This window comes from Coloeus monedula (genome assembly GCF_965178545.1).
Source record: "Coloeus monedula genome assembly, chromosome: 27".
NCBI classification, from domain to species: Eukaryota; Metazoa; Chordata; class Aves; order Passeriformes; family Corvidae; genus Coloeus; species Coloeus monedula.
The window spans coordinates 5,940,324-5,959,123 of NC_138807.1; the positions used below are offsets into that span (position 1 = coordinate 5,940,324).

An 18,800-nucleotide genomic window follows, 5' to 3' on the forward strand; every position below is an offset into this window, starting at 1 on the left:
CATCCCCGTCCCCCCCGCCCCTCAGGCCCCGCCCCGCAGCGCCCCCCGCTTCGGCGCCTCCGGCGGCGCGGCCCAATCCCGTTATCCCGCCGCGCCGCCGCCTCGCTCCTATTGGTCGGGACGGCTGAGCGACGTGCGGCAGAGCCAGTGCGCGGCGCGGCCGCGGCCGGGGGCGGGACATCCTGCGTGCCGTGCGGTGCGGGCCGCCCCCGCCGCCTGCCCGGTGCTGCCGCGGCCTGGGCTGGGCCTGCCCGCGCCCGGTGCCCCCCGCGCCCGCCGCGCCCCCGGTGCCGCCATGCCACACAGCTTCAAACCCGGGGACCTCGTCTTCGCCAAGATGAAGGGCTACCCGCACTGGCCGGCGCGGGTGAGACCGCGGGGCCGCGCCGCGGGGGGACGGACCGGGAGGGGGGCGGGGGTCCCGGACCGGGATGGGGGCGGGATCGGGAGGGGGGACTGGAGACGGGATAAGGACTCGTACCGACCCCCTGACCCCGGACCGGAGGCCCCTGCCGGGATGGAGATGCCATAACGGTACCTGTACCGGGATGGGGATCCCGTACCGGGATGGGGGCACGGTACCGACGTGGGAACACGTACCGGGATGGAGATGCCGTAACGGGACCCGTACCGGGATGGGACGCCCTGTACCGGGGTGGAGATGCTGTAACGGTGCCTGTACCGCGATAGGAGGGTCGGTACCGGGATGGGGACCCGGTGCGGGGACGGGTGTCCCATTCGGGGTGAGGGACCCATATCGGTATCTGTCATGGAGTGTGGTCCGGTGCTGGCATGAGGGACCTGTCCCAGCACACAGACTGGATTGTGGGGTCGCATCCCAGCGCCCGTACTGGATTGGGATGTCCTGTACTGGGATGGGGCCCAGTACCAGTGTGGGGTGTCCCATTCTAGGCTGGGAGGTCCCATTCCAGCACCTCTACTGGGATGGGGGCCCAGGACTGGAATGGGGTGTCCCGTACTGGAATGGGGGACCCTATATCAGCCCCTGTCCTGGGATGAGGGTCCAGCCCTGGCTCAGAGATCCCGTATGGGAGCTCATGTCAGGACGGGAGCTCGGTACTGGGACGGGATCCTGCCCTGGGGGGGCCTGGGGCTCTGTCCCTTGTTGGGGACAGCGAGGGGACACTCTGGGTGTGACATGGCTGGGGGGCTGCTGTGAGCGCTCACGGTGCGGGATCAGCGGGTGCTGCTGCACTTTGGGGGAGTTATTTGGGATGCTGGAGTGCGCGGGGAGTGGGACAGCTGGTGCCACCGGCCGGGTGACAGTGTCGTGCCGCGGTGCTGCTGGAGAGCGGGAGCTGCTTTGGGATGTGCTCAGCTGGGGGTGCTCGGGGGCTCTGCGGGGTCCCCGGGAGCAGCCGAGGGTGTGGCAGGTTCATCCACTGCCCCTGGATGGGAAGAGACTGGCAGGTGGAACCGTGTGGGATCGGGGAGCTCAGGGGGCCGGAGTCGACGCCGCTTGGCTGCACCTCGCCGTGAGATCTGGGATTGCCGCTCCTGCCGGGACAGCCCCTCTGCTTTAGCTCGCTTGCTTTTTGGGGAAGGGTCCCCCCGCCCCGAAGACCTCCCCAGCACCCCCTGCACACCCCGAGGCTCCCCCTGCCCGCGGCCCAGACCGCCTGGAGCACAGAAGACGGGGTGTCCGGCCAGCAGCGGGGCTTTTCCTGCGGCCGGGCTCCAGCCAGGAAGGACCCTGCGGCCGCTCAGCCATCGCCCCCCGCCCACGCTGCTGGGATCCCGGCCATGGATCCCGGGGGAGTAGCACAAGGCCCACGTTGCCCACAAGACCTCGGTGCCGGATCCTTCCCGTTACTCTGGTAGAGATCCCGCAGGGACTCGGATCCGTAGCCAGGGCCCCGTCCGGGTGCTTTCCTGCCGCGCTTGGCTCCAAGCGGGTGCTGGACCCGACGCCGCTTGCCGGGGCTGAGGACGTGTCACCGCTGTCTCTGACCTCCTCGTGCTTTGGGTTTCCTTTCAGATCGATGACATCGCGGACGGCGCCGTGAAACCCCCCCCGAACAAGTACCCCATCTTCTTCTTCGGCACCCACGAGACGTAAGCGCTGCCTCGCTCCCCCCGCTGGGCTCTGCCTCTGCTCCGGCCTCACCTCTGCTTTGTCTCTCTCCAGCGCCTTCTTGGGCCCTAAAGATCTGTTCCCTTACGAAAAATATAAAGACAAATACGGAAAACCAAACAAGAGAAAAGGCTTCAACGAGGGCTTGTGGGAAATCCAGAACAACCCCCACGCCAGTTACAGTGCCCCTGCGGTGAGTGTGGGCTGGGCAGGGGAGGGGGCAGCGGCCCCTCTGTCCCCCCGAGTCACTCCTCCTGTCTCTGCTTCTCCTCGCTGCCGTGCCGATTGCTTCCAGCTTCCAGCTTGGCTTCCTTGGGGTGGAATTAGCTCCCCTCTCCTTCCCTGCCTTCTCCCTTTGTCAGGGAGTCCTCTCTCCTCATCTTCCTCCATGGAGGGCTTTCCCTCGGGCTTCCAGGAGTGCTGGAAGTTCCCACTTGCTCTGGAGGAAGATGCTTGTGCCCCGTTGTTGCAGTGGAAACGGGGTCGTGCTTTGTGCTGCTTGCCCAAAATCGCGGAGCTTTTGTTGTCAGAGCAAGAACTTGAGGCTTGCTCGTCCCTGGCTCCTGGATCTGCTTGTGGACTGTTGGGAGGCCCCCTTCTCCATCCATTCCTGAGGTTCCCGAGCCCTCCAGCGGGATTCGGAGCAGGCCATGCCGGGGGATGGCTCTTTGTCAGCTGCTCATGGGGGCATCTCATGACCTTAATTGGGATCCAATTGTGTGAAGATCATCCCAGGAGGCGTCGGCTTCATAAGCTGAAGAGGCAGGGGAAGGTTTGTAGGGTGAGCGACAACGTCGAGGTGGTCCCTGGAGGTCAGCAGGTGCAGGGAATGAGCCCCCCGGGCCATGCCATGGCCGGGGCAGCAGTGAGGATGTGGTTTGAGGGGCAGGGGTGGGGAAATGGTCCACCCAAAATGGTGGCTGTAGGGTAAGGTGAGGCTGTGGAGGTGCTTGAAAACCTGGAGGTTGGTGGTGGTGAGGGAAGCAGCACCTGCCATGGCCAGGAATCCGCTGGGAACTCCCATCAGGGATGAGGGACCCAGCGAGGCTGAGGGTTCAGCAACACCCACTGCGTCCTGTGGGCGAAAGGAGCAGGAGAAGACTCTGAAGTTTCCTTGGCTTTGAGACGTGAGTGAAGCCAAGGGTGAGGAGAGGCTTTCCAGCAGCTGCAAGAATCCTGGCTCTAGGAATGTCAGTGCTGCCACACACAAAGGAGCAGCCCAGAAGATGAAACTGGGCTGTGAGGAACCTCCTGATGGACTGGAGAAACAAAGAGACCTTCAGGAAGCAGGACACAGGAGATCCCACCTGGGAAGAGCACGGTGGCCACCCGGACTCCTTGTGTGGACCGTTCGCACGGAGAGGGTGTGCGAAGAGGATGGGAAGAGGCCTGATCCAACTGGAGGCAGAAGGAGAGGCTGAACTCAGCCACCCCGGCTTGTCTGGCGCCGTTAGGGCAGAGTGGGGCTGGGCTCTGCTCCCGGCTCCACGCTGCTCCAGGGATTTTGGCAGAGCGTGAGGATGGGGGGCAGAGGGCAGGAAGCAGCAGCATCCCGGGAATGTGTCACTGGCGCTCTCGGAGTGGTGTGTGAGGGGCTGTGGGAAGGGGTGCAGCGTTCCCGGGGAAGGGCTGGTGTCTGGAGCCGCTCCGGAGGGATCCGTGCTGGGAGGGGAGGCTGCCCTGCGCTGCTCTGCACGCCCAGCTCTGCCCTCCTTCGCTCCCCACCCTTGGTGCCCCCTCTCCCTCCTCTCCTGCCCGCCCCAAACACCCCACAGGCTCCCCTAACCCCGCTGTCCTCCCGCTGCCTTTAGCCCGCGAGCTCCTCCGACAGCGACGTCCCCGAGAACGACCCCATGGCGGGGAGCGATGCCGGGGACGACGAGGACGACTCTGCCATGGCCACGGTCCCCACGGAGAAGGTGGACAGTGATGAGGACTCGGATCGAGGCAGTGACCACAGCGGGCTCAAGAGGAAATCCTTGGCTATGAAAGTGAGTGTGGGCTGGGGACGGGTGGGTGGCCCAGCCAGGGGACACCGTGGCTCCACCACGGAGCTTTCCTCAAGCCCACTATGGCAGGAGGTGGTGGAGAAACCAACTCCCTCTGGATCCTCTGGTGGGAAATGGGGCTCAGCATGGTTTTGGGGGTCTCACAGCTGTCTCATGATGCCTGTGGGGTGAGGGAATGGCCAGTCCTGGTGGGGTTTGCAGCCTGGAGGAGAATCCAGAGCTGCAGCTCTGAGTGCAGCTGTTGCAGGGCTGGTTGCGAAAATTTGGAGAAAACCCTTCCTGGGAAGCATTTGCTTTCCGGGGTGGGTGGAAAAGGAGTGGGCTTCTCTCATCTTGTCACCTCTCCCTTGCCAGATGCCAGTGACGAAACGGCCTCGGAAATCCTCCAGTGACCTGGATCAGGGCAGCCCCTCTGTCACAGAAGAGGAGAACTCAGAAACGTCTTCCGAGTCGGAAAAAAACAGTGACCAGGTGAGAGGATTTGGGGAACCTGACTGGCTTGATACTATGGTGCCACTGTTCCACATTGCCTCGTATTTCTGTTTTCCTCCAGGACTTCACCCCTGAAAAGAAGCCGGTGGCCCGGGCTCTGCGGAGGATGCCGGCAGCGGGGAGGAAGAAGAAGGTAAAGGACCCCTAATCTGAGGGAGGCTGGAGAGGGGTCGGGGTCTGCACTGTGGGGAGGGGGGAGCAGGGATGGCAGGGCTGTGCCCTGGGCTGGAGCACCCAGAGGGACCTCACAGGTCCCTTGGTGACCTGCTGGGGCTTGGGATGCTGGATTTGGGCGCTGCTGGGTTTGGGGGCACTGCTGGGACTGGAGCAGTGCCACCCCACTGCCACCCTCCATCCCAGCCCTGCTCTCTGCCTGCAGAAAGTGGAGTCTGGCTCTGACTCCGACTCCAAAGTGGACTCGGATCTGGAGATGGGAAACACCACCGTGGACATGACCAAGTCAGACTCGGACTCGGACTCAGATGTGTCGGTGAAAAAGGCACCACGAGGCCGCAAACCAGGTACCCCCAGGACAGCTCCTGCTGCTGCTGCTCCTGCTCCTGCTCCTGCTCCTGCTCCTGCTCCTGCCACCACCTCAGGATGCGAGCGTGGGAGCTCGGGCATTCCCAAGGCTCTGGGGTCCCATCCCGAATTGTGGGCACATTCCAGACCCCCTCTGCCTCCACAGCTCGGGGCTGTTTTAACAGAGGGACCTCCAAGGCTCCTGCTAAACGTGTCCCCCTTGTCTTGCAGCTGAGAAACCCCCTCCCAAGCCCCGGGGCAGGAAGCCAAAGCCAGAGCGTGTCCCCAGCAGCTCCAGCAGTGACAGGTGAGGTCATCTGGGACACTGTCACCCTTGGGCTGGCCTGGGGGTCACGCAGGGGTCTGAGCCTGCCCTGTCCTCGCAGTGACAGCGACAGTGATGTGGATCGCATCAGTGAGTGGAAGAGGCGGGACGAGGAGCGGCGGCGGGAGCTGGAGGAGAAGAGGAAGAGGGAGCAGGAGGAGGAGATCCGTCGGCTCCGGGAGCAGGAGAAGGAGGAGAAGGAGAAGAGGAAGGAGAAGGCAGAGAAGGGCGAGGAGGTGCACTCGGACTCGGACAGCAGCGCCGAGGATGAAATGGCCAAAAAGGGCCGGAGAGGCCGGGCCAAGGCTCCGTCCTCCTCGGACTCTGAGCTGGAGCAGGAGAAGGAGGTGAGTGTGGAGCTGTGGGGAGCTGTGGTGGATGGACAACCTGTCACCTCCCTGTCAGGCCAGCAGGGACCTCCAGGTGTGGCAGGGACCTGCCCTCGTGGTCTTGGGTTACCCTGTGGCTGCCCACACGATGTTGGGAAGGGTTGTGTCCATGGCATATCCGTGCCTTGGAGTGGGAGCTCTTCCCCTGGCCCAGGATGCCTCATCCCACTGTGGGCCTCACATCTGGCACAGGGTGCCCAGAGCAGCTGTGGCCGCAGTGTCCAAGGCCAGGTTGGACACTGGGGCTGGGAGCAGCCTGGAACAGTGGGAAGTGTCCCTGGCCATGGCAGGGGTGGGACGGGATGAGCTTTAGGGTCCCTTCCACCCCAAACCATTCAGTGATTTCCAAGATGCCCTTCCACCACAGTCATGGGGTTTGCTCCACCGTCCCCCTGGAGCCTTTAGGAGTGTGTGGGGTGACCGTGTGCCATGGGGTGACCGTGTGCCATGACAGTAGGGTGACGGTGGGGTCCCCATGTGCCATGGAGTGACCACGTGCTCTGGTGTGGGGTGACTGGGGTGCCCCTGAGCTGTGGGGGTGGCCGTGGGGCGGCCGTGGGTACCAGTGTGGCGTGGCCGTGGCTCCGTCTGCGCCGCAGCGGGGAGGGCTCTGCTGCTCTCCCTGCATTGTTCTCTCCTCCAAGGTAAAGAAGCCGGCAAAGAAACAGCCCTCGGAGTTGTCAAGGAAACCAAATCAGAAGGAGAAGAGGGGCCGAGCAGAGGAGAAGCCACGGAACAAGTCAGCATCTCCACCTCTCCCCTCCCTCCCTTTCCTCCTGGGAATGGGGCTGTTCCTGCGTGGCTCCAGCCCTGGCACCCCGGGGTGGGGAGGGGGCTCGTGGGGCTGCAGCACCTGCAGAGGGGCTGGGCTTGTTCCTTCCCTCCTCCTGAGCTGAAGGGGCTGGAGGAGCTGTTGGGGGTTACCAGGATGGCATTCTGTGGTGTTTTCTGTCTCCTGGGGCCTTTCCTGTCTGCATTGCGGGGAAGCTGGGACACAGGGGAGCTGCCACCAGGGTGGAGGGGTCTTGGGATGCTCCAGCCGGTGCCATCCCCCTTGTTAGCCCAGTGTGAGCAGTGGGTTCACCACAACCCTTCCCTTCCCTTCCCTTCCCTTCCCTTCCCTTCCCTTCCCTTCCCTTCCCTTCCCACAGACCTCTGAAAGTGGAACGAGGCCGGAAGAAATCCGACCCAATCCCCGAGAGGAGGATGGAAAAGAAGAAGGGTGAGAGAGCCACTGCTTCCCATCACAGAGGGGAGGAGAGGGAGGGGAGGGCTCCAGGGTTGGTTGCCCCATCCCTGGGACAGGGAGGGATCAGTGAGGTTGTGCCAGGGTCTTTCCCAGTACTGCTGTGATCCCAGGATCACTTCCCTGACATTCCCTCCCCATCTTGGCACGCCCCAACCCATCCTCTCCAGAGACATTCCCAGGACTGTGCTCAACTCCAGATGTGCAGGAGGACACAGACCCCTGCCTGGGAGTGATCCCAGTCTCCAGGGCAGATCCTAGGCTCTGGGCAGGGCTCTGGGCTCTGCTGGTGCCCTGACACCTCGGCCTGTGTCTCCATCTCTGTTCTAGAGCCCACAGTGGAAGAGAAACTCCAGAAACTTCACAGTGAGATCAAGTTTGCGCTGAAGGTGGATAACCCGGTGAGTGCCAACACTGCGGCCTGGCCTGGGACAGCCCTGCTCGTCCTTGCCTGGCTGTGATACCCAGGAATGCTCCTCCTCCTCCTCCTCCTTCTCCCTCTGGGGGTGCTGGGAGGCCCCAGGTGCCCCCAGGGCAGCTCCTGATCCCGGTGCCCTCCGTGCAGGACATCAAGCGGTGTCTGAACGCACTCGAGGAGCTGGGCACGCTCCAGGTCACTTCCCACATCCTCCAGAAGCACACGGATGTGGTGGCCACGCTCAAGAAGGTAGAGCAGAGGGCTGAGCCCTCCCTGGGGTGAGTGGGGAGCCTGCCTGGTCCCCCAGCTCTAAAGGGGTCCCTCCTCCTGCTCCCTGGGGCAGATCCGGCGCTACAAAGCCAACAAGGACGTGATGGAAAAAGCAGCCGAAGTCTACACCCGGTTGAAGTCGCGTGTGCTGGGACCAAAGATGGAATCCATCCAGAAAGCCAACAAAGCCGGGCCTGAGAAGGACAAGGGGGAGGCAGAGAAGGGCCAGGAGAAGCTGTCAGGAGCGGAGACACGGAATGAGAAGGGGGAAGAGGAGACAAATGCTGGTAACATTCCTGAGCATCCCTGAACGTCCTGGGACTGTTCTGGCCTTGTCCGGGCATGTCACAGTCCCCTCCTTAGGGCATGGCCTGTCCTGCTGGAGACATGGGACATGGGGAGGTGGAGGGATCAGCAGCTCCAGCCCTGCTTTTCTGGAGTGCCAGGAGTGGGAAAGGGCTGGATGTGGAATGCAGGGAGGGCAGAGGGCAAACCTCGAGCCCCACGCCCGGGCTCTGAGGGCCTCCGCGCTGGTTTTTGCCCCAGGACGGCTCCTCCCTGCCAGCCTGAGCTCTGGTCCAGGCACAAAGGAATGTGGAGATGTCCTTGGACACTGGCTCAGGCTCTTGCACAGGGAGTGGTGACTGGGATCTTCCACCCTCGGAGCCAGGTCCCTGCCTGGGGCCATCCCAGTGATGCTGCAAGAGCCTTCCCAGAGGAACTGACAGGGAAAATCCACCCTGATGGTGCCTCTGGGCTGGGGGGATGGAGGTTTTGGGGTTGCAGCTGTGGGGGTCAGGCCAGGCCTGGGGTCCCCTCAGGACCAGGGACAACCTGTGGCCATGGATCCACAGCCCACGAGGGTTGGGATGGATGAGGGGATCCAGGAGCCTGAGCCTCTCTCTCTTCCCTTTCAGACCTGTCAGGTCCTGTGAATGGTGAATCCCTGTCCCAAAAGTCAGAGGGCACAGAGGAGAAGGACAAGAGCCAAGGGCCGGGAGCCGGGGAGCTGGAGGCGTCCACAGAGGAGCCCCACAACAAGTGAGTGTGGGGGCAGGGCTGGGGGCCGGAGCCCCCCTGACCGCTGGGCTCTGCAGGGATGATTTGGGGGCGTCCCGTGGGTTGTGAAAGGGTTCTCCCAGCTTGGGAAAGAGCTGGGATGTGGGAGAGGGACCGGGGGAGGCAGAGGGGCAGGGGGGGCTGAGCTCTGCCTGCCCCTGCCCTCCCCCAGCAGCGTCCAGGACTATCCCAAGGCCGGGCTGGAGCGAGCTCGCGGGGAGTCAGAGGCTGTGGATGAGGAGGAGGAGGAGGAGAGCTGAGGAAGCAGCTCCCACCTGGAGGAGGAGGAGAGGCTGTGAAGGGAGAGCAGCCTCTGCCTCGTCTCCTGCCCGAGTCACTTCACTAAGTCCCACCGTAGCCGATGTCCTTGGTCTTGTCCCGTGTCCCGTCCCTGCGGAGGCACCACCCGCGGGGGGGCTGTGCTGGTGTCTGTATTTGTCCCCCTTTGTTTTTAATTTTTTGTTTTGTTTTGGTTTTTTTCCCCTCCTACCTAATTTCTTGTGATTTCAACCGACATGAAATGAATATAAAGGGTTTTCTAATGAAAAACACAAGGAACCCCCGTGTCTCTTTCTTGAGGCATCGCTGGCTGGGACAAGGGGAGGACCCCCACCCCCTGCCCAGGGTCAGGGCTGGCAAACACCCCATGGGTCCCCAAATTCCCTCTGACCAGGATCAGGCACTCAGGGGCTGCTCCAAGGCCCTTTCCCCACCATCATGATCCTCTCTCCATCCAGAGGCAGCTGCTGGGGCCAGATCCCTCTGCCGCAGGGGTGGCAGCAGGGCTGGGCACCAACTTTTTGGGGTAAAAATAGAGTAAAAAGGGTGTGTTCTCTCCTAACTGCGCCAGGGAGGGACTGACCCTGGCATCCTCCTGCCCGTGCTGGGCAGCAGCTCAGTGTTGGTTTCTTTGCTCTTTTGCAACGCTCCGGAGCTTTTGTCCATGTCCAATAAAGAATTCCCGGCTCCACCCGGCGCGGCCTCCTCTTTGTGCCCTGACCCCCGGGGGAGGATGCCCCGACCCCCCCCTCGGAGGCTGCAGTAACTCTGCCCTGGGGACACTTGGGGTTTCTTTTTCCAGGGCTGATTTCACACTCCCTCCATAAACAAGACCCAAATAAAGCCCAAAAAATCCCGAGTGCCTCTTGCCCCACTGCAGGGAAGTGGGAGGCCCCCTCCAGCACCCCACTCCTGATCCCACTGCCAGGTCCTCTCCTCCCACTCCTGCTCCCACAGGGGCAGGGACAGGCTGGGGGGTCTGTCTGGGGAATGGGGGCCCAGGACAGGGAGGTCCCCAGGTCTTGGGGTGGGGGTTGTTCCTCCAGAGCCCAGTTCCTCCCCCACACCCCCAAAGAAATCTCAGTCCAGTGCAAAACTAACCAGAGTTTATTGTTTCTTGTGCTGTTTTGACCCTACAAGGCCAGGGGTTTGAAGGCACCGAGGTCATGGGGGACCCCCAAGAGGCACTTGGGGTAGCCAAGGCACATCACTGCAGGTCCCCAGCAAGGGGACAAGGGACGGAGCTGGGGCAGGCAGGAGGGTCCCCACAGAGGCAGGCACAAGGTTTGGGGGGCTGGGGGGGGGTTAGCAAAGGCTCCTAATGAGGCTTTTTTGGAGGGAAAGCAGCCCAGAATGGCTACTCCGTCTCCACCCGGCGCTGGCCCGAGGGGGCGAAGGGTCCCACCAGCCACGTCAGGGGGGTGTTGAAGGCCACGTGCTCCACCAGCTCGTCCATCAGCTGCCGGGCTTTGGTGGCGTGGTCGCGGGCTCGGGCCAGCACGGGGCCCGTCACGCCCTGCAGGGAGGTGACGGAGGCCAGCGCTGCCCGCAGCTCCTCCACGTTGTGCCGGACCTGCCCCGCTGTGTCTTGAATGCTGGCGGGGAGGCCCTGCAGGCTGGACACCAAGGGCTGGCAGGAGCTCTGGAGCTGCTGGGTCAAGCCCTGCAGCATGGTCAGCGTGCCCGACTCCACCGTCTGCGGGGGGACACGGGGGGTGAGGGCGGGGGGACACCCCGGGTCACCCCGGGGACCTCCTGCCCTGCTCCTACCTCCGGTGGCACCTGGTCCTTGCCACCACCCGGCTGCTTCTTGCTCCACTCCAGCCACAGCTGCTGCAGCTTCTCCTGCCCTTCCTGCAGCCTCTGGTCCATGCCTTGCCTCAGGTGCTCCACCTGGGAGAGGGGCACAGCCCGGCTGGGTGGGGAGACTGCCGGGGGACACCCCAGGGTGGCACAGGGGTTGCGGGGCTGGGTCTTACCAGGTCGAGGGTGCGCTGGAGCTGGGCCAGCAGGTCCTGGCTGCTCTGGCGGGCGCTCTGCAGTTTGCCCAGGGAGTGCTGGAGCGCTCGGTGCTGCAGCTTGGTGGAGAGCGAGCCCAGGCGCACGAAGTAGCTCTGCTGCTGCCTCTGCTGCTCCGGCTCGAAGCCCTCCACGGCCGTGGCCAGCTTGGCTGTGGGACAGGAGCTGCTCAGGGGGTCCCAGCACCACCATCACCACCCCACAGAGCCTCCCCTGCCCTGCCCAGACTCTGCCCACCCCTCTCTGGAGGGTTGAGATCAGCTGCTCACCCAGCTCCTCATCCGTCATGGGCAGGTAATGGTCCACCAGCTCCTCTGACTTGCCCAGCACGGAGCCCACGCCGCTGGCCACCATCTGGCCCACACTGGAGCCCATGACGGTGCTGACACCGCTGCTGACTGCGGACCTGGTCAGCTCCATGCCGCCCTGCACAGCCCCTTTGGTCATGTCCATCACACCAGTCACCCGGCTGGTCACCGCGTCCTTGGCGCCGGCCACAGTGCTGGTCACTGCATCCTTGGCCCCGGCCACGGTGTTGGTCAGCACATCCTTGGCCCCCGTCACCGTGGAGGTCACCAGCAGTTTGGTGTCCGAGATGAGCTGGGGGGACACACAAACCTCTGTTAAGCACTGGGGGACCCCGAGCGTGCTGCGCACCCCAGCCCAGCCCTGCCCGGTACCTTCTCGGGGGGCTGCTGCAGGATGGGCAGCTTCTCCTCCAGCTTGTCCAGCCCTTTGCAGGCAAATTCATTGGCAGTGGAAACTGGAGATGTGAAAATAGGTGGGTTTAGCACCCTGCTGCCTTGCAGGAGCTCTGCTAGGGCCAGGTTTTGGGGTACTCCAGCCCTCAAGGGGTGCTGCTGCCTCCACCTTCCCCAGCCCTTTGCAGGTGTATTTTTTGGTAGAACAAACAGAAATAAGGAAAGAGCTTCTCCCCCTCCCGCTGCCTTGCAAGAGCTCTGCTAGGGCCAGGTTTTGGGGTACCCCAAAACTTGTGGAGTGTTTCCCCTCCCATCCTCCAGCTTCTCCAGCCCTTTAGTCATTGGTGATACAAACGGGAGATGTGAAACCAGGTCCTCCCTCTCCTGCTGCCTCACAAGAGCTCTGTGAGAGCAGTTTTGGGGTCCCCCAGCCCCCGTGGGGTGCTGTCCCCCCCGCACTCACTCTGGGGCTCCAGCCGGGTGAGGAGGGGCTGGGCCCCGCTCACTGCTGCTGCTGTCAGTGTCTTCACCCCCTTCTCGGCGGCGTCGCAGACGGAGCGCACATACGGGTGGCTCTCCTTAGTGCAGGCGTAGGCCGAGGACACCATGTCGTAGGCAGAGCTCACCAGAGGCAGGTTGGCCACGCGTGTCCCGATGCTCTGGGGCCCAGAAGTGCTCGGGGTGAGCATGGGGCTGAGGGACGCTTCCAACCCCCCCAGGGATGGTTTTGGGGTGCTCTCATGGCTCTCCGAGCTCATCGGAGGGTGGGATAACCCCGATCCCTGTCTCCAAGCAGGGACCCCCTGGATCCCCCCCGAACCGCCCCCCTTGCCCGCACTGACCTGCTGCTCCTCTGCCTTGGGCTGCGCCGGCGTGGGCTCGCTGGTGGCCATGGTGGGGCTGGGGGGCACAGGACGTGACAGTGAGTGGGGTCAGACCCCCCCAGCCCCCCTCCCCGAAGGGAGGATCCCAAGTTACCCCTCCCCGGAACGGGGCAGCTCCCACGCGGTTGGAGAAACCCGGGACAGGGGGGTCCCTGCGACTGGGACCGGGATCACAACCGGCATCACAGGCGGGATTGGGACCGGCATCAGAATCGGCACCAGGATTGACACCGGGACCGAGACCGGCACCGGGACCGGAATTGCGACCGGGACCAGGACCGGGATCGCGATCGGAACCGGGATTGCGATCGGAACCGGGATCGCAATCAGGATCGGAACTAGGATCGCGGACCGGACCCGGATCGTGCTCACCGCTGGCAGCTGGGCTCGGTTCGGTTCGGCTGGGCTCGGTTCGGCTGGGCGCACTTCGGCTCCGGGCTCGCCCCGCTCCTCCCCGCCGCCCTTTATACCCCGGAGCCCGCCCCGAGCGCATGTGACCGGAGCCGCCCAGCGGGGCCGGCCCGGGGCGGACCGGGAGCAGCGACCGGAGGCAGCGCGGGGCCGGGACGGCAGCCAACCCCCGGGACCGGGACCGGGACCGGGATCCCCAACCCCCGGGAACGGCCTGCACCGAGTCCCCCGCCCAGCACCGGATCCCCCGGGACTGGGCTGCACTGAGCCCTGGAACCCCATTCCTCGGTCGGTGCTGCACTGATCCCCCCTCCCTGGTACCGGATCCCCCGGGACTGGGCTGCATTGACACCCCCTGGGGACCGGACACCCCCGGGACCGGTCTACACCGACCCAATTCCCCGGGATCCGGCTGCAGTGACACGCCGAGCCCGGAACCAGAGACCTCCTCCCCCAGCATTGGATCGCCGCTCCCGACCTTCCCTGCCACCGGATCCCCCAGGACAGACCCTGCCCGGACCCCCCGAGAGTCCCCTCCCCTCGTGCGGGTGCCAAGCACGGGGTCCCAGTGCTCCCCCACACCTGGCCCGGTGGAGTTGGTCAAACTGGTCCCAGTGCGTTCCGGCGGCAGGAGGATGGGCAGTCCTGGGGTGCCCAGTGTCGCCCCACCGGGTGCTGTGACCACGCTGTGCTTGTGACGTCGGGGATACCCCGGGGCGGACCCAGCCCCGCGGCGGTGACAACCGGGACAAAGTTCAGTGCCACACGGCTGCGGGTCACAGTCCAGATGTCCTGGCACCTTGTGGCACCCTCCATCCCAGCACCCCACGGAAACCCGTCCCACTGTCCCACCTCGGCACCCCCCCATTGGACCCCCCCTCAGCTCTGCCGCCCGCGCAGAGCCTCCCGGTGAGCCCGGCACGGTGTCTCTGCCACAGCACTGCAGGCTCTGAGTCACTTTAAGGCCAAAAAAGTTGTTTTCTTCCTCTTTAAACTGGTTTGAAGCTGTTAAAACACGAAATCCCAGTGCTCCTGGGGCTCAGGGCAGCCCTGGATCCCAGACAGACTCATGCTGTGTCCTGCACATGCCACCATCCCCACAGGAGTCCGCAGCTGCGACAATGGGGTCCCAACTGTGCCACCGAGTCCACTGTCCCCACATTCCCGGTGGGATTTGGGTTCGTGGCTCTGGGTGGGTGCTCCCCCAGCTCGGTGGCACCGGTGGCTCAGTGCTGGCTGCAGACCGGGGGGGCAGTGGGCACCTGGTGCGTCCCCCCCACGGTGACACAGCCCTCCCACTTGGACATGTCCACTGGGACATCCTCCGGGTACTCCACGAGCGCGGGGGCGAAGGGTCCCACGAGCCAGGGCAGGGGCGTGTGCTGCCCCACGTGCTCCAGCAGCCCCTCGAGGTTCAGCTGCGCCCGCGTCACCGTGTCCCGGCTCTGCGCCAGCACCAGGCCTGACAGGTCCTGGAAGGAGCGGGCGCTGGCCAGGGAAGCCTGGACGCCCTCCACGCCGTGCCAGACGTGTCCTGCCGTCTCCTGCACGCTGCTGGGGAATGCCCGGGCACCGGCGGCCAGGTGGGAGCAGGCGGCATGGAGCTGGTGCAGGAGCCCGCGGAGCATGGCCAGCGTCCGAGCCTCCACCTGCGGGGTGGGCAGCAGGCAGCGGGGGCTGGGGGTGATGGACCCCAACCCCGCCTGGATGGACACACACTTGCACCCTGTGGCTGCTGTTCCAGCCCTGCTCCAGGTGTCACCGCCCCAGGTGTCCCCTTGCCACGTGTCCCCACCTCAAGGGACTCAATGGCCGCCGTCCCCACCCTCTCCAGATGGCCCCATCCCTGGGTGTCCCCCACGGTCCCCCCGCCCCGTACCTCGCTGTGCTCCATGGGCACCGCATCCTGCTGGCTCCACTCCAGCCACAGGCGGTGCAGATGCTCCTGGGTGCTGTGCCAGGGCCCGTCCATGCCCTGCTGCCCTTCCTCAATCTGGAGGGAGGTTCAGCCGGGTGGGAGCACACCTGGGGGTGCCTGGGGCTGGCACGGGTCTGGGACGGTCCGTGCCCCATCCTTACCAGCCGTATGACGTGGTGGAGCTGGGCCAGGAGCCGCTGGGCGCGGTGCCGTGCCCGCTGCAGGTCCCCCAGCGAGCGCCGCAGGGCCCGGTGCGGCAGCTTGGCCGACAGGGAGCCCACGCGGACGAAGTAGCTCTGCCACCGCCGCTGCCGCTCCAGTGTGGCCACCTCTGTGCCCGTGGTCACCTCCGTGCCTGTGGCCACCTCCGTGCCTGTGGCCACCTCTGTGCCTGTGGTCACCTCCGTGCCTGTGGCCACCTCCGTGCCTGTGGCCACCTCTGTGCCTGTGGTCACCTCCGTGCCTGTGGCCACCTCCGTGTCTGTGGCCACCTCTGTGCCTGCCGCCGCTGCTGTGGGACCAGGGGTGAGGGCAGCGTGGCTGGGCCATCCCACACCAGGCACTGGAGCCCAGCGTAGGCACCCACGGGATGCTTGGCCACCAGGTCATGTGGAGATGCCACCCTAAGCCAGGCGGCCTCTGCGGTCACCTCAGCCATGACGCGGGGCCAGCTCTGCCGAATGTCACCCAGTGCCAAGCTATAAATACCCGGGCAGGCACATGGGACTATATTTGCCTTGAGGTTTCCAGGTGAGAGTTCACCCAGTGCCATCCCGTGTCCTCCAGACAGGGACTGTCCCCTGCATGAGGTCATGGTGGCCTTGGTGCTTTGGCACCGCTGTGGGGCCACCACGTGTAGGCAATGCCGAGGTGGCACTGAGCAACAGGGTGAGGGTCCCAGGGGGGCTTGGCACCCCGAGGTTCAGGAGATGGTGAGCACTCACCCAGCTCCTCGTCCGTCCCGGGGAGGTACCGATCCAGCAGCTCCTCCGATTTGCCCAGCACGGTGTCCACGCCTGTGGCCAGCAGCCGCCCCACACGGGTGCCCACCACGGCCCCGAGCACCGAGCGCGTCCTTGCCACCGCCCCACTCACCATGCATGACACCAGCTCCCTGGTCCCGGCCACCACCTGGGAGGGGACAGCACAGGGACAGCTTGTGCCAGCTCCTCACTCAGCGCTGGAGCCCTGCCCGTGTCCCCCAGGTGACGTTACCCTCTCGGGGGGCTGCTGCAGGATGGGCAGCTTCTCCTCCAACTTGTCCAGCCCCTTGCAGGCAAATTCATTGGCAGTGGAAACTGGAGATGCGAAAATAGGTGGGTTTAGCACCCTGCTGCCTTGCAAGAGCTCTGCTAGGGCCAGGTTTTGGGGTACCCCAAAACTTGTGGGGTGTTTCCCCTCCCATCCTCCAGCTTCTCCAGCCCTTTAGTCATTGGTGATACAAACGGGAGATGTGAAACCAGGTCCTCCCTCTCCTGCTGCCTCACAAGAGCTCTGTGAGAGCAGTTTTGGGGTGCCCCAGCCCCCGTGGGGTGCTGTCCCCCCCGCACTCACTCTGGGGCTCCAGCCGGGTGAGGAGGGGCTGGGCCCCGCTCACTGCTGCTGCTGTCAGCGTCTTCACCCCCTTCTCGGCGGCGTCGCAGACGGAGCGCACGTACGGGTGGCTCTCCTTGGTGCAGGCGTAGGCTGAGGACACCATGTCGTAGGCAGAGCTCACCAGGGCCAGGTTGGCCACGCGGCTCACCACGCTCTGGGAGGGGGGGGGGGGACAGTAAGATGGGGTCCTCAGAGCCACCCGCAACCCCCTTAACCCTCTGTGCACCCCTACCTGCACCTCCGGCCCGGCCTCTGCCGGCACCGCGGCGTTTTCGGCTGACATGGCAGCGGCGGCTGCAGCAGGGAGAGATTTCGGGGTGCCATGAGTGGGTGAGACTGGTGGGGACCCCCCGGGGGATGAGACCCCCCAGCACCTCCCAGCCCCTGCTCCCTGAGGGCTGGGAGCCACCAACTCAGGAGTGGGAGCGGCTGGTGGGTTCTGAGGGGCTCACGGGGGTGAAAGGGGCTTTAGGATGGGCTTGCCCTTCTCCCCTGCCAGGATGTGCTGGGACTGGGTCCCCTCAACCCCTCTTGGGTCCCCCCAACCCCTCCCAGATCCCCACACCCCCTTTTGGGGCCAGGGAGGGGTTTTTGGGTGATTCAGCCGAAGGCAGACTGGATTTGTCTGTCGCAATCCCGCGCTGGGGACGTGCCGCCCGGCACCGCCGCCTCGGCCGGGGCAGCCCCCGGACCCCGCGGGGAGCCGAGCCGCGGCAGCCGCCCCTGCCCCCAGCAGCCCCCCCTGGCCCCGCAGCCCCCCTGGCCCCCAGCAGCCTCCCCTGGCCCCCGCAGCCCCCCTGGCCCCTGGCAACCCCCATGGCCCCCGGCAGCCCCTTTGCCCTTTGGGGTCGCCCGTGGCACCCCCGGCCTGGCTCCGTGCTCTGCGGGGGACGAGTTCTGGGGGGATTCGGGGGGGGCTTCAGGCAGGTCACTGGGGGGGACGGGTTCCCTCGGGACCCTGGGTGTGTTCCCTTGAGTTTCTAGGGGTGTCCCTCTGGTGTCCCTGGGGTGTTCCGGGGACCTCGGGACCCCCGACCTCACCCGGACCCCACGGAGCCCCCCGGGGACCTCCGGACTTCCCCCGGGACCACCTGGAGCCCCCCTGGAGCCCCCCTGGAGCCCCTCGGGACGCCCCCGGCCCCATTTCCCACCCTCCCGCTCCCGCCAAGCCCCGGGCACGGTACTCACGGGGGTGGGGGTGGGGTTCTGCCGCGACCCCCGGCCGAGACCGCGACCCCCGAGCCCCGCCCAGCGGGGGACGTGAGGCGGCGGGAGCCAATCAGCGAAGGGGCGGGGCCGGGTCTCCGCCAATGAGGAGGGAGGGGCGGGCCCGGGGGCGGGGCTTGGGGCTCGGGGCGCGATCGTCGCGGGGCTCCGGGGGCAGCGGCGGGGACAGGAACGGCCCGGGGACAGCCCGGGGACAGCCCGGGGACAGGAACGGCCCGGGCGGTGGGGACAGCCCGGGGACAACGGCAGGAACAGCCCGGGGACAGCCCGGGGACAGGAACGACGCGGGGACATCGGCGGGGACAGCCCGGGGACAGCGGCGGGCAGGAACAGCCCGGGACATCGGCGGGGACAGCCCGGGGACAGCGGCGGGGACAGCCCGGGGACAGCGGCGGGGACAGCCCGGCCCGGGCGGCGGACAGGAACAGCCCGGTCCCCTTGCCACGTGTCCCCGCGCCGAGGAACCGGTGTTCCACCCCCGCTCCAGGTGTCTCCACCCCAGTTATCCCCACCCCAGGTGTCCCCTTGCCACGTGTCCCTTTGCCCCACCTCAAGACACTCAATGGCCGCTGTCCCCACACTCTCCAAGTGTCCGCATCCCAGGTGAACCAATTCCAAGAGACCCGATGGCCGCCAGCCCAGGTGTATCCACGCCAGATGTACCCACCCCTGGTGTCCCCACGCCAAGGACCCCAATGATTGGCGTCCCCAACCCCAAGGAGCCCAGTGCCGGGTGTCCCCACGCCACATATCGCCGCATCAAGTGTCCCTTTGCCAGATGTCCCCACCCCAGCTGTTCCCGTGCCACCAGAGACACTCAGGGCGCCAGGTGTCCCCCAGCCCCTGTAGGTGCTCAGACCAGGGGACAGCAGTGCCTGAGGGGGGCAGTGGGGGGTGGGTGACCCCCGTGGGTGGCCTCGTGGGGCACGAGATGGCCGGG

The 18,800-nt window shown here is 65.5% G+C and overlaps 3 protein-coding genes across 5 annotated transcripts; 1 reads left to right on the forward strand and 2 right to left on the reverse strand.

Moving 5' to 3' along the window:
* Nucleotides 1-208: 208 nt before the first annotated feature.
* Nucleotides 209-9,800, forward strand: HDGFL2 (HDGF like 2). Of its 2 annotated transcripts, none has more exons than XM_082298050.1 (16): nt 209-367; nt 2,000-2,076; nt 2,150-2,288; nt 3,907-4,086; nt 4,459-4,575; nt 4,658-4,729; nt 4,976-5,117; nt 5,350-5,425; nt 5,505-5,790; nt 6,477-6,571; nt 6,984-7,054; nt 7,409-7,479; nt 7,644-7,745; nt 7,840-8,053; nt 8,684-8,807; nt 8,998-9,800. In XM_082298050.1, the coding sequence occupies exons 1-16, from the start codon at nt 296-298 to the stop codon at nt 9,083-9,085; spliced, it is 1,926 nt and encodes a 641-aa protein (XP_082154176.1). In that variant the 5' UTR covers nt 209-295; the 3' UTR covers nt 9,086-9,800. The 2 variants fall into 2 exon arrangements, with proteins under 2 accessions (XP_082154176.1, XP_082154177.1); XM_082298051.1 differs by having other exon boundaries at nt 9,001-9,800.
* Nucleotides 9,801-10,193: 393 nt separating this feature from the next.
* On the reverse strand, nt 10,194-13,970 carry LOC309582701 (perilipin-3-like). The gene is given in 9 exon segments (XM_082298023.1): nt 10,194-10,800; nt 10,875-10,997; nt 11,084-11,274; nt 11,393-11,723; nt 11,804-11,886; nt 12,288-12,483; nt 12,667-12,724; nt 13,702-13,785; nt 13,787-13,970. Coding segments are annotated over 9 exon segments (1,554 nt in total). The 5' UTR covers nt 13,936-13,970; the 3' UTR covers nt 10,194-10,461.
* Nucleotides 13,971-14,077: 107 nt separating this feature from the next.
* On the reverse strand, nt 14,078-17,892 carry LOC309582702 (perilipin-3-like). Of its 2 annotated transcripts, none has more exons than XM_082298025.1 (8): nt 17,822-17,892; nt 16,866-16,927; nt 16,592-16,787; nt 16,253-16,335; nt 15,982-16,168; nt 15,199-15,545; nt 14,999-15,112; nt 14,078-14,768 (listed from the first exon to the last, which is right to left on the reverse strand). In XM_082298025.1, exons 2-8 carry the CDS (start codon nt 16,914-16,916, stop codon nt 14,346-14,348), a joined length of 1,401 nt encoding a protein of 466 aa, XP_082154151.1. In that variant the 5' UTR covers nt 16,917-16,927; nt 17,822-17,892; the 3' UTR covers nt 14,078-14,345. The 2 variants fall into 2 exon arrangements, with proteins under 2 accessions (XP_082154151.1, XP_082154150.1); XM_082298024.1 differs by having other exon boundaries at nt 15,199-15,548.
* Between the last annotated feature and the right edge of the window lie 908 nt (nt 17,893-18,800).